Source organism: Ascidia mentula, chromosome 3 (genome assembly GCF_947561715.1).
Source record: "Ascidia mentula chromosome 3, kaAscMent1.1, whole genome shotgun sequence".
Classification (NCBI taxonomy): domain Eukaryota; kingdom Metazoa; phylum Chordata; class Ascidiacea; order Phlebobranchia; family Ascidiidae; genus Ascidia; species Ascidia mentula.
In genome coordinates this window covers 10162358-10178255 of record NC_138568.1, presented here as the reverse complement: position 1 = coordinate 10178255, position 15898 = coordinate 10162358, and the positions used below count along the sequence as shown (strand labels likewise).

At 40.1% G+C, this 15898-nt stretch overlaps 3 protein-coding genes across 3 annotated transcripts; all 3 read left to right on the top strand.

The window, feature by feature from the left end:
• Window positions 1-429: 429 nt before the first annotated feature.
• Window positions 430-3817, top strand: LOC145895579 (1,4-alpha-glucan-branching enzyme-like). Its single transcript, XM_082984380.1, has 15 exons — window positions 430-539; window positions 634-800; window positions 860-969; window positions 1035-1163; window positions 1244-1470; window positions 1562-1768; window positions 1837-1952; window positions 2030-2157; window positions 2231-2329; window positions 2391-2501; window positions 2565-2727; window positions 2790-2974; window positions 3045-3175; window positions 3245-3362; window positions 3422-3817. Exons 1-15 carry the CDS (start codon window positions 430-432, stop codon window positions 3815-3817), a joined length of 2397 nt encoding a protein of 798 aa, XP_082840506.1.
• Window positions 3818-5910: 2093 nt separating this feature from the next.
• Window positions 5911-9298, top strand: LOC145895578 (1,4-alpha-glucan-branching enzyme-like). Its single transcript, XM_082984379.1, has 15 exons — window positions 5911-6020; window positions 6115-6281; window positions 6341-6450; window positions 6516-6644; window positions 6725-6951; window positions 7043-7249; window positions 7318-7433; window positions 7511-7638; window positions 7712-7810; window positions 7872-7982; window positions 8046-8208; window positions 8271-8455; window positions 8526-8656; window positions 8726-8843; window positions 8903-9298. Exons 1-15 carry the CDS (start codon window positions 5911-5913, stop codon window positions 9296-9298), a joined length of 2397 nt encoding a protein of 798 aa, XP_082840505.1.
• A 2093-nt stretch (window positions 9299-11391) lies between these two features.
• Window positions 11392-14778, top strand: LOC145895577 (1,4-alpha-glucan-branching enzyme-like). The gene is made up of 15 exons (XM_082984378.1): window positions 11392-11501; window positions 11596-11762; window positions 11822-11931; window positions 11997-12125; window positions 12206-12432; window positions 12524-12730; window positions 12798-12913; window positions 12991-13118; window positions 13192-13290; window positions 13352-13462; window positions 13526-13688; window positions 13751-13935; window positions 14006-14136; window positions 14206-14323; window positions 14383-14778. Exons 1-15 carry the CDS (start codon window positions 11392-11394, stop codon window positions 14776-14778), a joined length of 2397 nt encoding a protein of 798 aa, XP_082840504.1.
• The last annotated feature ends 1120 nt before the right edge of the window (window positions 14779-15898 follow it).

Sequence of the window (15898 nt, the reverse complement as noted above, 5' to 3'; positions counted from 1 at the left end):
ATTGCCAAAACGCATCATATTATTGAATAAGAGAAAGTGTAAGCGTACTTTTGGTTGAATTCCGACCAAACACACCCGCATTTTAATCTTTGTGATATTGAATTAAATTCGCATCACAAATGATTTCGGACCATTATAGTTGGATTACATTGTCATTAAACTTATTCCTTCCTGTTATGTTCATGTAGTGGTAAGCTGTGAACATTGTTGAATAATCAAGTCTCTTTGTATTCCAAATTATTATCCTAATCCTTGCCAGTCTCACTTTATTGCCCGACAATCCCATTAAGAGCGAACTTCTTCCTTTTTACGCCCTATATAAATTCCATCGCAACATACCTACATCACAACATTCGTTGAAATTTCGGTCAAGCTGCGTTATAACCGCTTACTTAACCTTTGATTCGAATCTCATATCGTGGAGCAAAAATGGAGTTCTCAGGTCACGACAATCTTCAACAATGGGGAGTTCCCGAAATCGAAAGCTTGTTTGCAAATGACCCAAGATTAAGAAGCTTTGAAAAGGATATTAGACTTAGGTAAATAAAAGACAGTAAAACACAAAACCGTTGTAATTAAATCTAAAGGTTGGTCAAGTAACTATAAATAATAAAACTAATATTGGTGTTGTAGATATGGAATGTTTGAAAAGGCGCTGATGGACATTGAACGCGAGGAAGGAATGGATCGGTTCAGTCGAAGTTACGAAACTTTCGGTGTTGTTCTCACACAAGAGGGAGGAATTCAATGCAGGGAATGGGTTCCCAATGCGAGGGCCGTCTACCTAATGGGAGATTTTAGTGAGTGTGTAGCTTCAAATCGAATCTCTTCGTGTATTTAAGCCACAATGCTTGTTCAGACAACTGGGAAAAAATAATGTACAAGGACATCGGATATGGTCAGTGGGAAATGTTCATGCCACCAAATCGAGATGGTAGATGCCCAATAAACCATCTATCCGAACTGAAGGTAGATGGCTTGCTTTACGCAGACATTGATGTAGAAACACAAATAACAAAATTGTTTAATTTCAGCTTGTGGTTGAAACGAAAGACAATCAGATATTGGAAAGAATTTCACCGTGGGCAAAATACGTGACCCAGTGCGGATCAACGTTTACATGGCGCTTTTGGAATCCGTCATCAAATAAATCTTGTCAACGAGTACGTGATATGGTTTGCTTTTCTTCACGTTGTCAAAAGCGAGAGTCGAACAGAAAAACAAATTAAAACTTTATTTCCAGTTTGCAAACAATCAAATTTCGAAGCCCGAACGTTTGCGCATTTACGAAGCTCACATTGGGATCAGCTCCGATCGTTGTCAAGTATCTTCTTACAAGCAGTTCACCACAGATGTTCTTCCTCGCATTCGCGATCTAGGCTACAACTGCGTGCTTCTCATGGCAATTATGGAGCATCCTTATTATCCGAGCGTTGGTTACCAAGTTACCAACTTTTTTGCGCCCTCAAGGTGAGTCCACGTTTTAGTGATAGAATTGTGAGTTTTTGCCTCAGTTCAGGATTACGTGTAGTTTACAAAAACACTTGTGTCATGATCGCAGCCGATATGGGACTCCTGACGATCTGAGGGAGTTGATAAACGTCGCACATGGGATGGGAATTTACGTCATGATGGATGTTATGCACAGTCACGCATCGAAGAATGGCTGGGAAAGTTTAGATCGCTTTGATGGCACTGATGAGTGTTTCTTCCGTTCTGATAGACGGGATTTCAGGGAAAATGACGCGCGAAAGTTTGACTTTACAAAGTAAGGGGCATTGCGATGGTTTACGTACAATCATCTCTGTGTGATGGCGCATGTAAAAACTTGTTTAGGTGGGAAGTTCTTCGATTTTTACTCTCCAACCTCCGTCATTACGTGGAAAACTTTGGATTCGACGGTTTTCGGTTAAATCGAGTAACGCCAATGATCTACCACAATCAAATTCCTGGTAAATGTACTTATCAGTATTAGTGCAATTGCAATACTTAAAAAGCGTTTGTTTTGTAAATTTTTAATGATCTTTAGACATCCAATCTGTTGATAACTACCGACAATACTTCGGAATGCACATGGACATTGGAGCAATGGCTTACCTATTGCTTGCAAACAAAATTTTGCATCGATACTATCCAAAAATCATAACCATTGCAGAGGTAGGACTTGTCTTTGTTTGGTCAACAAAAAATCGAACAAAGATTTAAAGAGTGTGTTTTTTGCTGCGTATAGGAGTATACCGAATTTCCAAGTTTGACTCGTCCTGTCAATCAAGGTGGATTCGGTTTCGATTACAGATTATCGATGCATATTCCAAGTCAATGGATGCAGGTAAAACCATGGCAGCATCAAGGAGCGTCATTTTCTACTGTAACGGGTTTCGCGTTTTCAGATATTAAACGGAATGTCGGATGAAAACTGGGGAATGAGCGAAATTTGTCAAATGTTGTCCGAACGGAGGACAGGGGAAAGATATATCACGTACCCAGAAGACCACCAACAGGTTAACGATTTAACTTTTAGATTTGAACATTCATTGTCTGATGTTATAAATTTTAATGTTCAGAGCATGGATTGTCAATGGACGATTGCAAGGCAACTTATGGACAATGAGTGCATGTTGGACCGGCGGGAAATGTCACCGAGATTGGACAGAGGAATGAGTCTCCACAAGATGATCAGACTTATCACAAATGCCTTCAGTGGAAAATCATACCTGAATTTTATGGGTAAATTACTTTATTGGCGTAAACGTTTTTTTACATGTTTACCAAAAGGAACCCTTTCGTAGGCAACGAGTTCGCTCATCCAGATTGGGTTGAGTTTCCATCGTTACAGAATGGAGACAATTACCAACTGGCAAGAAGACAGTTTGAGCTTGCTGATGACCAGCAGCTGAGATACAAATACCTCAATAATTTCGATATCGCAATTAACCGTTTGGAAGAACGATTTGGTTGGCTAAGTTCCCCTCAGGTATAGGATAATTATTGTTTCCGTTGGTATTCACTTGCAGTGCACGTTTTCACAATCCAATTGATCTTAGGGACTTGTTACACGTCAACACGATGATGAGAAAGTGATTGTATTCGAAAGAGCCGGCCTGGTCTTCATGTTTAACTTTCATCCTACAAAAAGTTATCCCAATTATCGAATCGGTGTACGAACATCAGGAACGTGAGTATGGTTTGGGTATACCTTGCAAAGTTCGCGTTCCGTCGTAAATAACACCCTTTCGCGTTGAAGGTACAAGATTGTTTTGGACAGTGACCAAAAAATGTTTGGAGGTCACGGTAGAAATGAAGCTTCGGTGGATTTCCACACTCAACAACAATCGTGTGACAATAACCCATGTTCACTGATGGTAAGATGCTATCATACTGTCATTCAAACGAATCACTACATCTTTCTATTTTGCTCAAGGTTTATTTGCCGTCACGTTGTGTTATTGTAATGGCGAGCGACGCCCTTTCTCATTGGTCCAACGACGTGAATGCCAATCGGGTTTATTATGGATACGATGATTGTCGTGATCGCGGCCGTGACTACAACTCGCGGAGCACTTCACCGTGGCGTCGTGAACGTAGCCACAGTCGTGGTCGTTCGCCGAGCTGTGAAACTCGCTTGAGGGAGATGAATTTGGGCGAATCGAGAAGAGATAAGAGTCCATACAGATGTGCAAGTTTTGGTAGAAGTCAACCAGTTTACAATGCTTCTGGCTGCTCTTCTCATCGATTTCAACAAAACGGGCGTAGCCCGTCACGTTCCAGATCTGTTGGATTTTCAGGCGTTTCTGGTCGTCGAGCTTCGGGATATTGATTGGTTTCAAATAAAATATCCACACGAAACTACATATTTGTTGTGCTGTGTTGATTGTTGTAATTCTTATTTGTTGTTTGTGTCACAAAATGACCTTTGTCTTTCTGCATTGTTGTCAGAGCTATTATTGAATAAACAAAAGTTTATTGGACTCTATTGGTGTAAATGTTACGAATTAAAATAAACTCAATGTGAGGATTTATTTCGATATGTTTTGTTGGAGATTCCGAAATCCTGTACCCCTGGTTAAATGGCCAGTAATTTTACGAAAGTTTAGTTTCAATAACGGTTAAAGACGGGATACCTTTATGGCAATTGTGCGTCTAGCGTGACAACGAAGCGAACGTCCATGAAACAATGACGACAGTATATCCCAAAACAGCCGTAGTGGAAGGCTTGGTTTGCATCAGCTAGTTTGTTGTTTTATGTTAATTACGCATAGTAAAACATACACTGCCAGAATTACGCAAATGATTAGGTAGACTACACGATTCATATCTCTGCAAATTTCAATTGCATTTCTTGGTGTTTTTACAACCCAAATAATGTCAACTGAGAATGTCTAATCCTGTATTACAAACACTCTGATGATTTGAAACCCCCCCTAAATCCACTAAAAATTCCTTCAAACACGCTCAAGTTGGACGTAGCACCAGCACATGCACCCGTTCCTATTCAACCAAAAATGGACCTCCGTGCGTCACTGATCGCTTTGTTACGTCGTATGTACGTTACATTGTGACAGAGGAATACAAGTTGGTCTTTCACCGCCGGCCAAACTTATTTTAGTGGAAATACAGATGTGCGGGCAGCTCCCGCTGCGAGGGTTGTGCTGTTGGTATGTGATCAAACTGACACTAAGTGCTAAATCCTATGGGCACTCGAGGAAAGTTGTCAAGCAAGCTTACCTATGGTAGAATGAAAAGTGTTTGCGAAATATTGATTTTACCCGCGGAATGTTTCAAGGGAAAACTTAGGTATTGCAAACGCAAATATTATCACGTGGATATTACAAGAAAAATAGTAGCGAACGAGCTCATTTCGACTCGGACTGAAAAAGACAAATTCGTACGTTGCTTGGTTATATGCTGTCGCAACCACGATCTCAGTAGAAGCGACTGGTTTGCGGTTTGTCAAAATATTATATCAATATTATATCAGCAATGACTATTCGACAATCCAGAAAAGCTGATGATACACATTTTTGAATATTTAAATATTTGCGGAACAATAATTTCTGTTCATCGACTTACCAGTCTATCGAAAACGGGAATAGTCTGCACACAAAAAACTTATTTGTAACACAAACTAAAACGCAATTACAAACAAATTGCACGAGCGACTGAAATAATCTAAATTCTTACGGCGCACGATGGCGCTAATCACCATCGTTTGCGAGAAAGATCAGTTGCACACCGACCGAAGCATCGAATGTAAAATAAACGTTTTTGCCAGCAAAGTCGCCAAATCTTTACGACAGAAGGAGTACGTTTGTGCGTAATACGGAAATGATTTTGTCACTTTTTCGTTATTCAGACAACAAGATCGGCCTTGAATAACTCGGAACTCGTCCAAGTACAAAGGTTTGTTTTGTGAAAGTAGTTTTTTCATTCCTGAAATTTTGTTGAGGTGACATTAAGTTTATCAGGTTTTCCTTACATTATTGCCAAAACGCATCATATTATTGAATAAGAGAAAGTGTAAGCGCGTACTTTTGGTTGAATTCCGACCAAACACACCCGCATTTTAATCTTTGTGATATTGAATTAAATTCGCATCACAAATGATTTCAGACCATTATAGTTGGATTACATTGTCATTAAACTTATTCCTTCCTGTTATGTTCATGTAGTGGTAAGCTGTGAATATTGTTGAATAATCAAGTCTCTTTGTATTCAAAATTATTATCCTAATCCTTGCCAATCTCACTTTATTGCCCGACAATCCCATTAAGAGCGAACTTCTTCCTTTTTACGCCCTATATAAATTCCATCGCAACATACCTACATCACAACATTCGTTGAAATTTCGGTCAAGCTGCGTTATAACCGCTTACTTAACCTTTGATTCGAATCTCATATCGTGGAGCAAAAATGGAGTTCTCAGGTCACGACAATCTTCAACAATGGGGAGTTCCCGAAATCGAAAGCTTGTTTGCAAATGACCCAAGATTAAGAAGCTTTGAAAAGGATATTAGACTTAGGTAAATAAAAGACAGTAAAACACAAAACCGTTGTAATTAAATCTAAAGGTTGGTCAAGTAACTATAAATAATAAAACTAATATTGGTGTTGTAGATATGGAATGTTTGAAAAGGCGCTGATGGACATTGAACGCGAGGAAGGAATGGATCGGTTCAGTCGAAGTTACGAAACTTTCGGTGTTGTTCTCACACAAGAGGGAGGAATTCAATGCAGGGAATGGGTTCCCAATGCGAGGGCCGTCTACCTAATGGGAGATTTTAGTGAGTGTGTAGCTTCAAATCGAATCTCTTCGTGTATTTAAGCCACAATGCTTGTTCAGACAACTGGGAAAAAATAATGTACAAGGACATCGGATATGGTCAGTGGGAAATGTTCATGCCACCAAATCGAGATGGTAGATGCCCAATAAACCATCTATCCGAACTGAAGGTAGATGGCTTGCTTTACGCAGACATTGATGTAGAAACACAAATAACAAAATTGTTTAATTTCAGCTTGTGGTTGAAACGAAAGACAATCAGATATTGGAAAGAATTTCACCGTGGGCAAAATACGTGACCCAGTGCGGATCAACGTTTACATGGCGCTTTTGGAATCCGTCATCAAATAAATCTTGTCAACGAGTACGTGATATGGTTTGCTTTTCTTCACGTTGTCAAAAGCGAGAGCCGAACAGAAAAACAAATTAAAACTTTATTTCCAGTTTGCAAACAATCAAATTTCGAAGCCCGAACGTTTGCGCATTTACGAAGCTCACATTGGGATCAGCTCCGATCGTTGTCAAGTATCTTCTTACAAGCAGTTCACCACAGATGTTCTTCCTCGCATTCGCGATCTAGGCTACAACTGCGTGCTTCTCATGGCAATTATGGAGCATCCTTATTATCCGAGCGTTGGTTACCAAGTTACCAACTTTTTTGCGCCCTCAAGGTGAGTCCACGTTTTAGTGATAGAATTGTGAGTTTTTGCCTCAGTTCAGGATTACGTGTAGTTTACAAAAACACTTGTGTCATGATCGCAGCCGATATGGGACTCCTGACGATCTGAGGGAGTTGATAAACGTCGCACATGGGATGGGAATTTACGTCATGATGGATGTTATGCACAGTCACGCATCGAAGAATGGCTGGGAAAGTTTAGATCGCTTTGATGGCACTTATGAGTGTTTCTTCCGTTCTGATACACGGGATTTCAGGGAAAATGACGCGCGAAAGTTTGACTTTACAAAGTAAGGGGCATTGCGATGGTTTACGTACAATCATCTCTGTGTGATGGCGCATGTAAAAACTTGTTTAGGTGGGAAGTTCTTCGATTTTTACTCTCCAACCTCCGTCATTACGTGGAAAACTTTGGATTCGACGGTTTTCGGTTTAATGGAGTAACGCCAATGATCTACCACAATCAAATTCCTGGTAAATGTACTTATCAGTATTAGTGCAATTGCAATACTTAAAAAGCGTTTGTTTTGTAAATTTTTAATGATCTTTAGACATCCAATCTGTTGATAATTACCGACAATACTTCGGAATGCACATGGACATTGGAGCAATGGCTTACCTATTGCTTGCAAACAAAATTTTGCATCGATACTATCCAAAAATCATAACCATTGCAGAGGTAGGACTTGTCTTTGTTTGGTCAACAAAAAATCGAACAAAGATTTAAAGAGTGTGTTTTTTGCTGCGTATAGGAGTATACCGAATTTCCAAGTTTGACTCGTCCTGTCAATCAAGGTGGATTCGGTTTCGATTACAGATTATCGATGCATATTCCAAGTCAATGGATGCAGGTAAAACCATGGCAGCATCAAGGAGCGTCATTTTCTACTGTAACGGGTTTCGCGTTTTCAGATATTAAACGGAATGTCGGATGAAAACTGGGGAATGAGCGAAATTTGTCAAATGTTGTCCGAACGGAGGACAGGGGAAAGATATATCACGTACCCAGAAGACCACCAACAGGTTAACGATTTAACTTTTAGATTTGAACATTCATTGTCTGATGTTATAAATTTTAATGTTCAGAGCATGGATTGTCAATGGACGATTGCAAGGCAACTTATGGACAATGAGTGCATGTTGGACCGGCGGGAAATGTCACCGAGATTGGACAGAGGAATGAGTCTCCACAAGATGATCAGACTTATCACAAATGCCTTCAGTGGAAAATCATACCTGAATTTTATGGGTAAATTACTTTATTGGCGTAAACGTTTTTTTACATGTTTACCAAAAGGAACCCTTTCGTAGGCAACGAGTTCGCTCATCCAGATTGGGTTGAGTTTCCATCGTTACAGAATGGAGACAATTACCAACTGGCAAGAAGACAGTTTGAGCTTGCTGATGACCAGCAGCTGAGATACAAATACCTCAATAATTTCGATATCGCAATTAACCGTTTGGAAGAACGATTTGGTTGGCTAAGTTCCCCTCAGGTATAGGATAATTATTGTTTCCGTTGGTATTCACTTGCAGTGCACGTTTCCACAATCCAATTGATCTTAGGGACTTGTTACACGTCAACACGATGATGAGAAAGTGATTGTATTCGAAAGAGCCGGCCTGGTCTTCATGTTTAACTTTCATCCTACAAAAAGTTATCCCAATTATCGAATCGGTGTACGAACATCAGGAACGTGAGTATGGTTTGGGTATACCTTGCACAGTTCGCGTTCCGTCGTAAATAACACCCTTTCGCGTTGAAGGTACAAGATTGTTTTGGACAGTGACCAAAAAATGTTTGGAGGTCACGGTAGAAATGAAGCTTCGGTGGATTTCCACACTCAACAACAATCGTGTGACAATAACCCATGTTCACTGATGGTAAGATGCTATCATACTGTCATTCAAACGAATCACTACATCTTTTTATTTTGCTCAAGGTTTATTTGCCGTCACGTTGTGTTATTGTAATGGCGAGCGACGCCCTTTCTCATTGGTCCAACGACGTGAATGCCAATCGGGTTTATTATGGATACGATGATTGTCGTGATCGCGGCCGTGACTACAACTCGCGGAGCACTTCACCGTGGCGTCGTGAACGTAGCCACAGTCGTGGTCGTTCGCCGAGCTGTGAAACTCGCTTGAGGGAGATGAATTTGGGCGAATCGAGAAGAGATAAGAGTCCATACAGATGTGCAAGTTTTGGTAGAAGTCAACCAGTTTACAATGCTTCTGGCTGCTCTTCTCATCGATTTCAACAAAACGGGCGTAGCCCGTCACGTTCCAGATCTGTTGGATTTTCAGGCGTTTCTGGTCGTCGAGCTTCGGGATATTGATTGGTTTCAAATAAAATATCCACACGAAACTACATATTTGTTGTGCTGTGTTGATTGTTGTAATTCTTATTTGTTGTTTGTGTCACAAAATGACCTTTGTCTTTCTGCATTGTTGTCAGAGCTATTATTGAATAAACAAAAGTTTATTGGACTCTATTGGTGTAAATGTTACGAATTAAAATAAACTCAATGTGAGGATTTATTTCGATATGTTTTGTTGGAGATTCCGAAATCCTGTACCCCTGGTTAAATGGCCAGTAATTTTACGAAAGTTTAGTTTCAATAACGGTTAAAGACGGGATACCTTTATGGCAATTGTGCGTCTAGCGTGACAACGAAACGAACGTCCATGAAACAATGACGACAGTATATCCCAAAACAGCCGTAGTGGGAGGCTTGGTTTGCATCAGCTAGTTTGTTGTTTTATGTTAATTACGCATAGTAAAACATACACTGCCAGAATTACGCAAATGATTAGGTAGACTACACGATTCATATCTCTGCAAATTTCAATTGCATTTCTTGGTGTTTTTACAACCCAAATAATGTCAACTGAGAATGTCTAATCCTGTATTACAAACACTCTGATGATTTGAAACCCCCCCTAAATCCACTAAAAATTCCTTCAAACACGCTCAAGTTGGACGTAGCACCAGCACATGCACCCGTTCCTATTCAACCAAAAATGGACCTCCGTGCGTCACTGATCGCTTTGTTACGTCGTATGTACGTTACATTGTGACAGAGGAATACAAGTCGGTCTTTTACCGCCGGCCAAACTTTTTTTAGTGGAAATACAGATGTGCGGGCAGTTCCCGCTGCGAGGGTTGTGCTGTTGGCATGTGATCAAACTGACACTAAGTGCCAAATCCTATGGGCACTCGAGGAAAGTTGTCAAGCAAGCTTACCTATGGTAGAATGAAAAGTGTTTGCGAAATATTGATTTTACCCGCGGAATGTTTCAAGGGAAAACTTAGGTATTGCAAACGCAAATATTATCACGTGGATATTACAAGAAAAATAGTAGCGAACGAGCTCATTTCGACTCTGACTGAAAAAGACAAATTCGTACGTTGCTTGGTTATATGCTGTCGCAACCACGATCTCAGTAGAAGCGACTGGTTTGCGGTTTGTCAAAATATTATATCAATAATATATAAGCAATGACTATTCGACAATCCAGAAAAGCTGATGATACACATTTTTGAATATTTAAATATTTGCGGAACAATAATTTCTGTTCATCGACTTACCAGTCTATCGAAAACGGGAATAGTCTGCACACAAAAAACTTATTTGTAACACAAACTAAAACGCAATTACGAACAAATTGCACGAGCGACTGAAATAATCTAAATTCTTACGGCGCACGATGGCGCTAATCACCATCGTTTGTGAGAAAGATCAGTTGCACACCGACCGAAGCATCGAATGTAAAATAAACGTTTTTGCCAGCAAAGTCGCCAAATCTTTACGACAGAAGGAGTACGTTTGTGCGTAATACGGAAATGATTTTGTCACTTTTCCGTTATTCAGACAACAAGAGCGGCCTTGAATAACTCGGAACTCGTCCAAGTACAAAGGTTTGTTTTGTGAAAGTAGTTTTTTCATTCCTGAAATTTTGTTGAGGTGACATTAAGTTTATGAGGTTTACCTTACATTATTGCCAAAACGCAAATTATTATTGAACAAGAGAAAGTGTAAGCGTACTTTTGGTTGAATTCCGACCAAACACACCCGCATTATAATCTTTGTGATATTGAATTAAATTCGCATCACAAATGATTTCGGACCATTATAGTTGGATTACATTGTCATTAAACTTATTCCTTCCTGTTATGTTCATGTAGTGGTAAGCTGTGAATATTGTTGAATAATCAAGTCTCTTTGTATTCCAAATTATTATCCTAATCCTTGCCAATCTCACTTTATTGCCCGACAATCCCATTAAGAGCGAACTTCTTCCTTTTTACGCCCTATATAAATTCCATCGCAACATACCTACATCACAACATTCGTTGAAATCTCGGTCAAGCTGCGTTATAACCGCTTACTTAACCTTTGATTCGAATCTCATATATCGTGGAGCAAAAATGGAATTCTCAGGTCACGACAATCTTCAACAATGGGGAGTTCCCGAAATCGAAAGCTTGTTTGCAAATGACCCAAGATTAAGAAGCTTTGAAAAGGATATTAGACTTAGGTAAATAAAATACAGTAAAATACAAAACCGTTGTAATTAAATCTAAAGGTTGGTCAAGTAACTATAAATAATAAAACTAATATTGGTGTTGTAGATATGGAATGTTTGAAAAGGCGCTGATGGACATTGAACGCGAGGAAGGAATGGATCGGTTCAGTCGAAGTTACGAAACTTTCGGTGTTGTTCTCACACAAGAGGGAGGAATTCAATGCAGGGAATGGGTTCCCAATGCGAGAGCCGTCTACCTAATGGGAGATTTTAGTGAGTGTGTAGCTTCAAATCGCATCTCTTCGTGTATTTAAGCCACAATGCTTGTTCAGACAACTGGGAAAAAATAATGTACAAGGACATCGGATATGGTCAGTGGGAAATGTTCATGCCACCAAATCGAGATGGTAGATGCCCAATAAACCATCTCTCCGAACTGAAGGTAGTTGGCTTGCTTTTCTCAGACATTGATGTAGAAACACACCTAACAAAATTGTTTAATTTCAGCTTGTGGTTGAAACGAAAGACAATCAGATATTGGAAAGAATTTCACCGTGGGCAAAATACGTGACCCAAAGCGGATCAACGTTTACATGGCGCTTTTGGAATCCGTCTTCAAATAAATCTTGTCAACGAGTACGTGATATGGTTTGCTTTTCTTCACGTTGTCAAAAGCGAGAGCCGAACAGAAAAACAAATTAAAACTTTATTTCCAGTTTGCAAACAATCAAATTTCGAAGCCCGAACGTTTGCGCATTTACGAAGCTCACATTGGGATCAGCTCCGATCGTTGTCAAGTATCTTCTTACAAGCAGTTCACCACAGATGTTCTTCCTCGCATTCGCGATCTAGGCTACAACTGCGTGCTTCTCATGGCAATTATGGAGCATCCTTATTATCCGAGCGTTGGTTACCAAGTTACCAACTTTTTTGCCCCCTCAAGGTGAGTCCACGTTTTAGTGATAGAATTGTGAGTTTTTGCCTCAGTTCAGGATTACGTTTAGTTTACAAAAACACTTGTGTGGTGATCGCAGCCGATATGGGACTCCTGACGATCTGAGGGAGTTGATAAACGTCGCACATGGGATGGGAATTTACGTCATGATGGATGTTATGCACAGTCACGCATCGAAGAATGGCTGGGAAAGTTTGGATCGCTTTGATGGCACTGATGAGTGTTTCTTCCGTTCTGATACACGGGATTTCAGGGAAAATGACGCGCGAAAGTTTGACTTTACAAAGTAAGGGGCATTGCGACGGTTATGTACGATCATCTCAATGTGATGGGGCATGAAAAAACTTGTTTAGGTGGGAAGTTCTTCGATTTTTACTCTCCAACCTCCGTCATTACGTGGAAAACTTTGGATTCGACGGTTTTCGGTTTAATGGAGTAACGCCAATGATCTACCACAATCAAATACCTGGTAAATGTACTTATTAGTATTAGTGCAATTGCAATACTTAAAAAGCGTTTATTTTATGAATTTTTAATGATCTTTAGACATCCAATCTGTTGATAACTACCGACAATATTTCGGAATGCACATGGACATTGGAGCAATGGCTTACCTATTGCTTGCAAACAAAATTTTGCATCGATACTATCCAAAAATCATAACCATTGCAGAGGTAGGACTTGTCTTTGTTTGGTCAACAAAAAATCGAACAAAGATTTAAAGAGTGTGTTTTTTGCTGCGTATAGGAGTATACCGTATTTCCAAGTTTGACTCGTCCTGTCAATCAAGGTGGATTCGGTTTCGATTACAGATTATCGATGCATATTCCAAGTCGATGGATGCAGGTAAAATCATGGCAGCATCAAGGAGCGTCATTTTCAACTCTAACGGGTTTCGCGTTTTCAGATATTAAACGGAATGTCGGATGAAAACTGGGGAATGAGCGAAATTTGTCAAATGTTGTCCGAACGGAGGACAGGGGAAAGATATATCACGTACCCAGAAGACCACCAACAGGTTAACGATTTAACTTTTAGATTTGAACATTCATTGTCTGATGTTATAAATTTTAATGTTCAGAGCATGGATTGTCAATGGACGATTGCAAGGCAACTTATGGACAATGAGTGTATGTTGGACCGGCGGGAAATGTCACCGAGATTGGACAGAGGAATGAGTCTCCACAAGATGATCAGACTTATCACAAATGCCTTCAGTGGAAAATCATACCTGAATTTTATGGGTAAATTACTTTATTGGCATAAACGTTGTTTTACATGTTTACCAAAAGGAACCCTTTCGTAGGCAACGAGTTCGCTCATCCAGATTGGGTTGAGTTTCCATCGTTACAGAATGGAGACAATTACCAACTGGCAAGAAGACAGTTTGAGCTTGCTGATGACCAGCAGCTGAGATACAAATACCTCAATAATTTCGATATCGCAATTAACCGTTTGGAAGAACGATTTGGTTGGCTAAGTTCCCCTCAGGTATAGGATAATTATTGTTTCCGTTGGTATTCACTTGCAGTGCACGTTTCCACAATCCAATTGATCTTAGGGACTTGTTACACGTCAACACGATGATGAGAAAGTGATTGTATTCGAAAGAGCCGGCCTGGTCTTCATGTTTAACTTTCATCCTACAAAAAGTTATCCCAATTATCGAATCGGTGTACGAACATCTGGAACGTGAGTATGGTTTGGGTATACCTTGCACAGTTCGCGTTCCGTCGTAAATAACACCCTTTCGCGTTGAAGGTACAAGATTGTTTTGGACAGTGACCAAAAAATGTTTGGAGGTCACGGTAGAAATGAAGCTTCGGTGGATTTCCACACTCAACAACAATCGTGTGACAATAACCCATGTTCACTGATGGTAAGATGCTATCATACTGTCATTCAAACGAATCACTACATCTTTTTATTTTGCTCAAGGTTTATTTGCCGTCACGTTGTGTTATTGTAATGGCGAGCGACGCCCTTTCTCATTGGTCCAACGACGTGAATGCCAATCGGGTTTATTATGGATACGATGATTGTCGTGATCGCGGCCGTGACTACAACTCGCGGAGCACTTCACCGTGGCGTCGTGAACGTAGCCACAGTCGTGGTCGTTCGCCGAGCTGTGAAACTCGCTTGAGGGAGATGAATTTGGGCGAATCGAGAAGAGATAAGAGTCCATACAGATGTGCAAGTTTTGGTAGAAGTCAACCAGTTTACAATGCTTCTGGCTGCTCTTCTCATCGATTTCAACAAAACGGGCGTAGCCCGTCACGTTCCAGATCTGTTGGATTTTCAGGCGTTTCTGGTCGTCGAGCTTCGGGATATTGATTGGTTTCAAATAAAATATCCACACGAAACTACATATTTGTTGTGCTGTGTTGATTGTTGTAATTCTTATTTGTTGTTTGTGTCACAAAATGACCTTTGTCTTTCTGCATTGTTGTCAGAGCTATTATTGAATAAACAAAAGTTTATTGGACTCTATTGGTGTAAATGTTACGAATTAAAATAAACTCAATGTGAGGATTTATTTCGATATGTTTTGTTGGAGATTCCGAAATCCTGTACCCCTGGTTAAATGGCCAGTAATTTTACGAAAGTTTAGTTTCAATAACGGTTAAAGACGGGATACCTTTATGGCAATTGTGCGTCTAGCGTGACAACGAAGCGAACGTCCATGAAACAATGACGACAGTATATCCCAAAACAGCCGTAGTGGAAGGCTTGGTTTGCATCAGCTAGTTTGTTGTTTTATGTTAATTACGCATAGTAAAACATACACTGCCAGAATTACGCAAATGATTAGGTAGACTACACGATTCATATCTCTGCAAATTTCAATTGCATTTCTTGGTGTTTTTACAACCCAAATAATGTCAACTGAGAATGTCTAATCCTGTATTACAAACACTCTGATGATTTGAAACCCCCCCTAAATCCACTAAAAATTCCTTCAAACACGCTCAAGTTGGACGTAGCACCAGCACATGCACCCGTTCCTATTCAACCAAAAATGGACCTCCGTGCGTCACTGATCGCTTTGTTACGTCGTATGTACGTTACATTGTGACAGAGGAATACAAGTTGGTCTTTTAACGCCGGCCAAACTTTTTTTAGTGGAAATACAGATGTGCGGGCAGCTCCCGCTGCGAGGGTTGTGCTGTTGGCATGTGATCAAACTGACACTAAGTGCCAAATCCTATGGGCACTCGAGGAAAGTTGTCAAGCAAGCTTACCTATGGTAGAATGAAAAGTGTTTGCGAAATATTGATTTTACCCGCGGAATGTTTCAAGGGAAAACTTAGGTATTGCAAACGCAAATATTATAACGTGGATATTACAAGAAAAATAGTAGCGAACGAACTCATTTCGACTCGGACTGAAAAAGACAAATTCGTACGTTGCTTGGTTATATGCTGTCGCAACCACGATCTCAGTAGAAGCGACT

What these genes read in the sequence shown, in the direction of transcription:
- LOC145895578 (XM_082984379.1), top strand. Translation starts at nt 5,911, where the DNA reads ATGGAGTTCTCAGGTCACGACAATCTTCAACAATGGGGAGTTCCCGAA. An exon ending in TTCCAAGTCAATGGATGCAG is followed by an intron (nt 7,811 to 7,871) that starts GTAAAACCATGG and finishes TCGCGTTTTCAG; the next exon opens with ATATTAAACGGAATGTCGGA. An exon ending in ATCATACCTGAATTTTATGG is followed by an intron (nt 8,209 to 8,270) that starts GTAAATTACTTT and finishes ACCCTTTCGTAG; the next exon opens with GCAACGAGTTCGCTCATCCA.
- LOC145895579 (XM_082984380.1), top strand. Translation starts at nt 430, where the DNA reads ATGGAGTTCTCAGGTCACGACAATCTTCAACAATGGGGAGTTCCCGAA. An exon ending in TTCCAAGTCAATGGATGCAG is followed by an intron (nt 2,330 to 2,390) that starts GTAAAACCATGG and finishes TCGCGTTTTCAG; the next exon opens with ATATTAAACGGAATGTCGGA. An exon ending in ATCATACCTGAATTTTATGG is followed by an intron (nt 2,728 to 2,789) that starts GTAAATTACTTT and finishes ACCCTTTCGTAG; the next exon opens with GCAACGAGTTCGCTCATCCA.
- LOC145895577 (XM_082984378.1), top strand. Translation starts at nt 11,392, where the DNA reads ATGGAATTCTCAGGTCACGACAATCTTCAACAATGGGGAGTTCCCGAA. An exon ending in CTACCTAATGGGAGATTTTA is followed by an intron (nt 11,763 to 11,821) that starts GTGAGTGTGTAG and finishes ATGCTTGTTCAG; the next exon opens with ACAACTGGGAAAAAATAATG. An exon ending in AAATCATAACCATTGCAGAG is followed by an intron (nt 13,119 to 13,191) that starts GTAGGACTTGTC and finishes TGCTGCGTATAG; the next exon opens with GAGTATACCGTATTTCCAAG.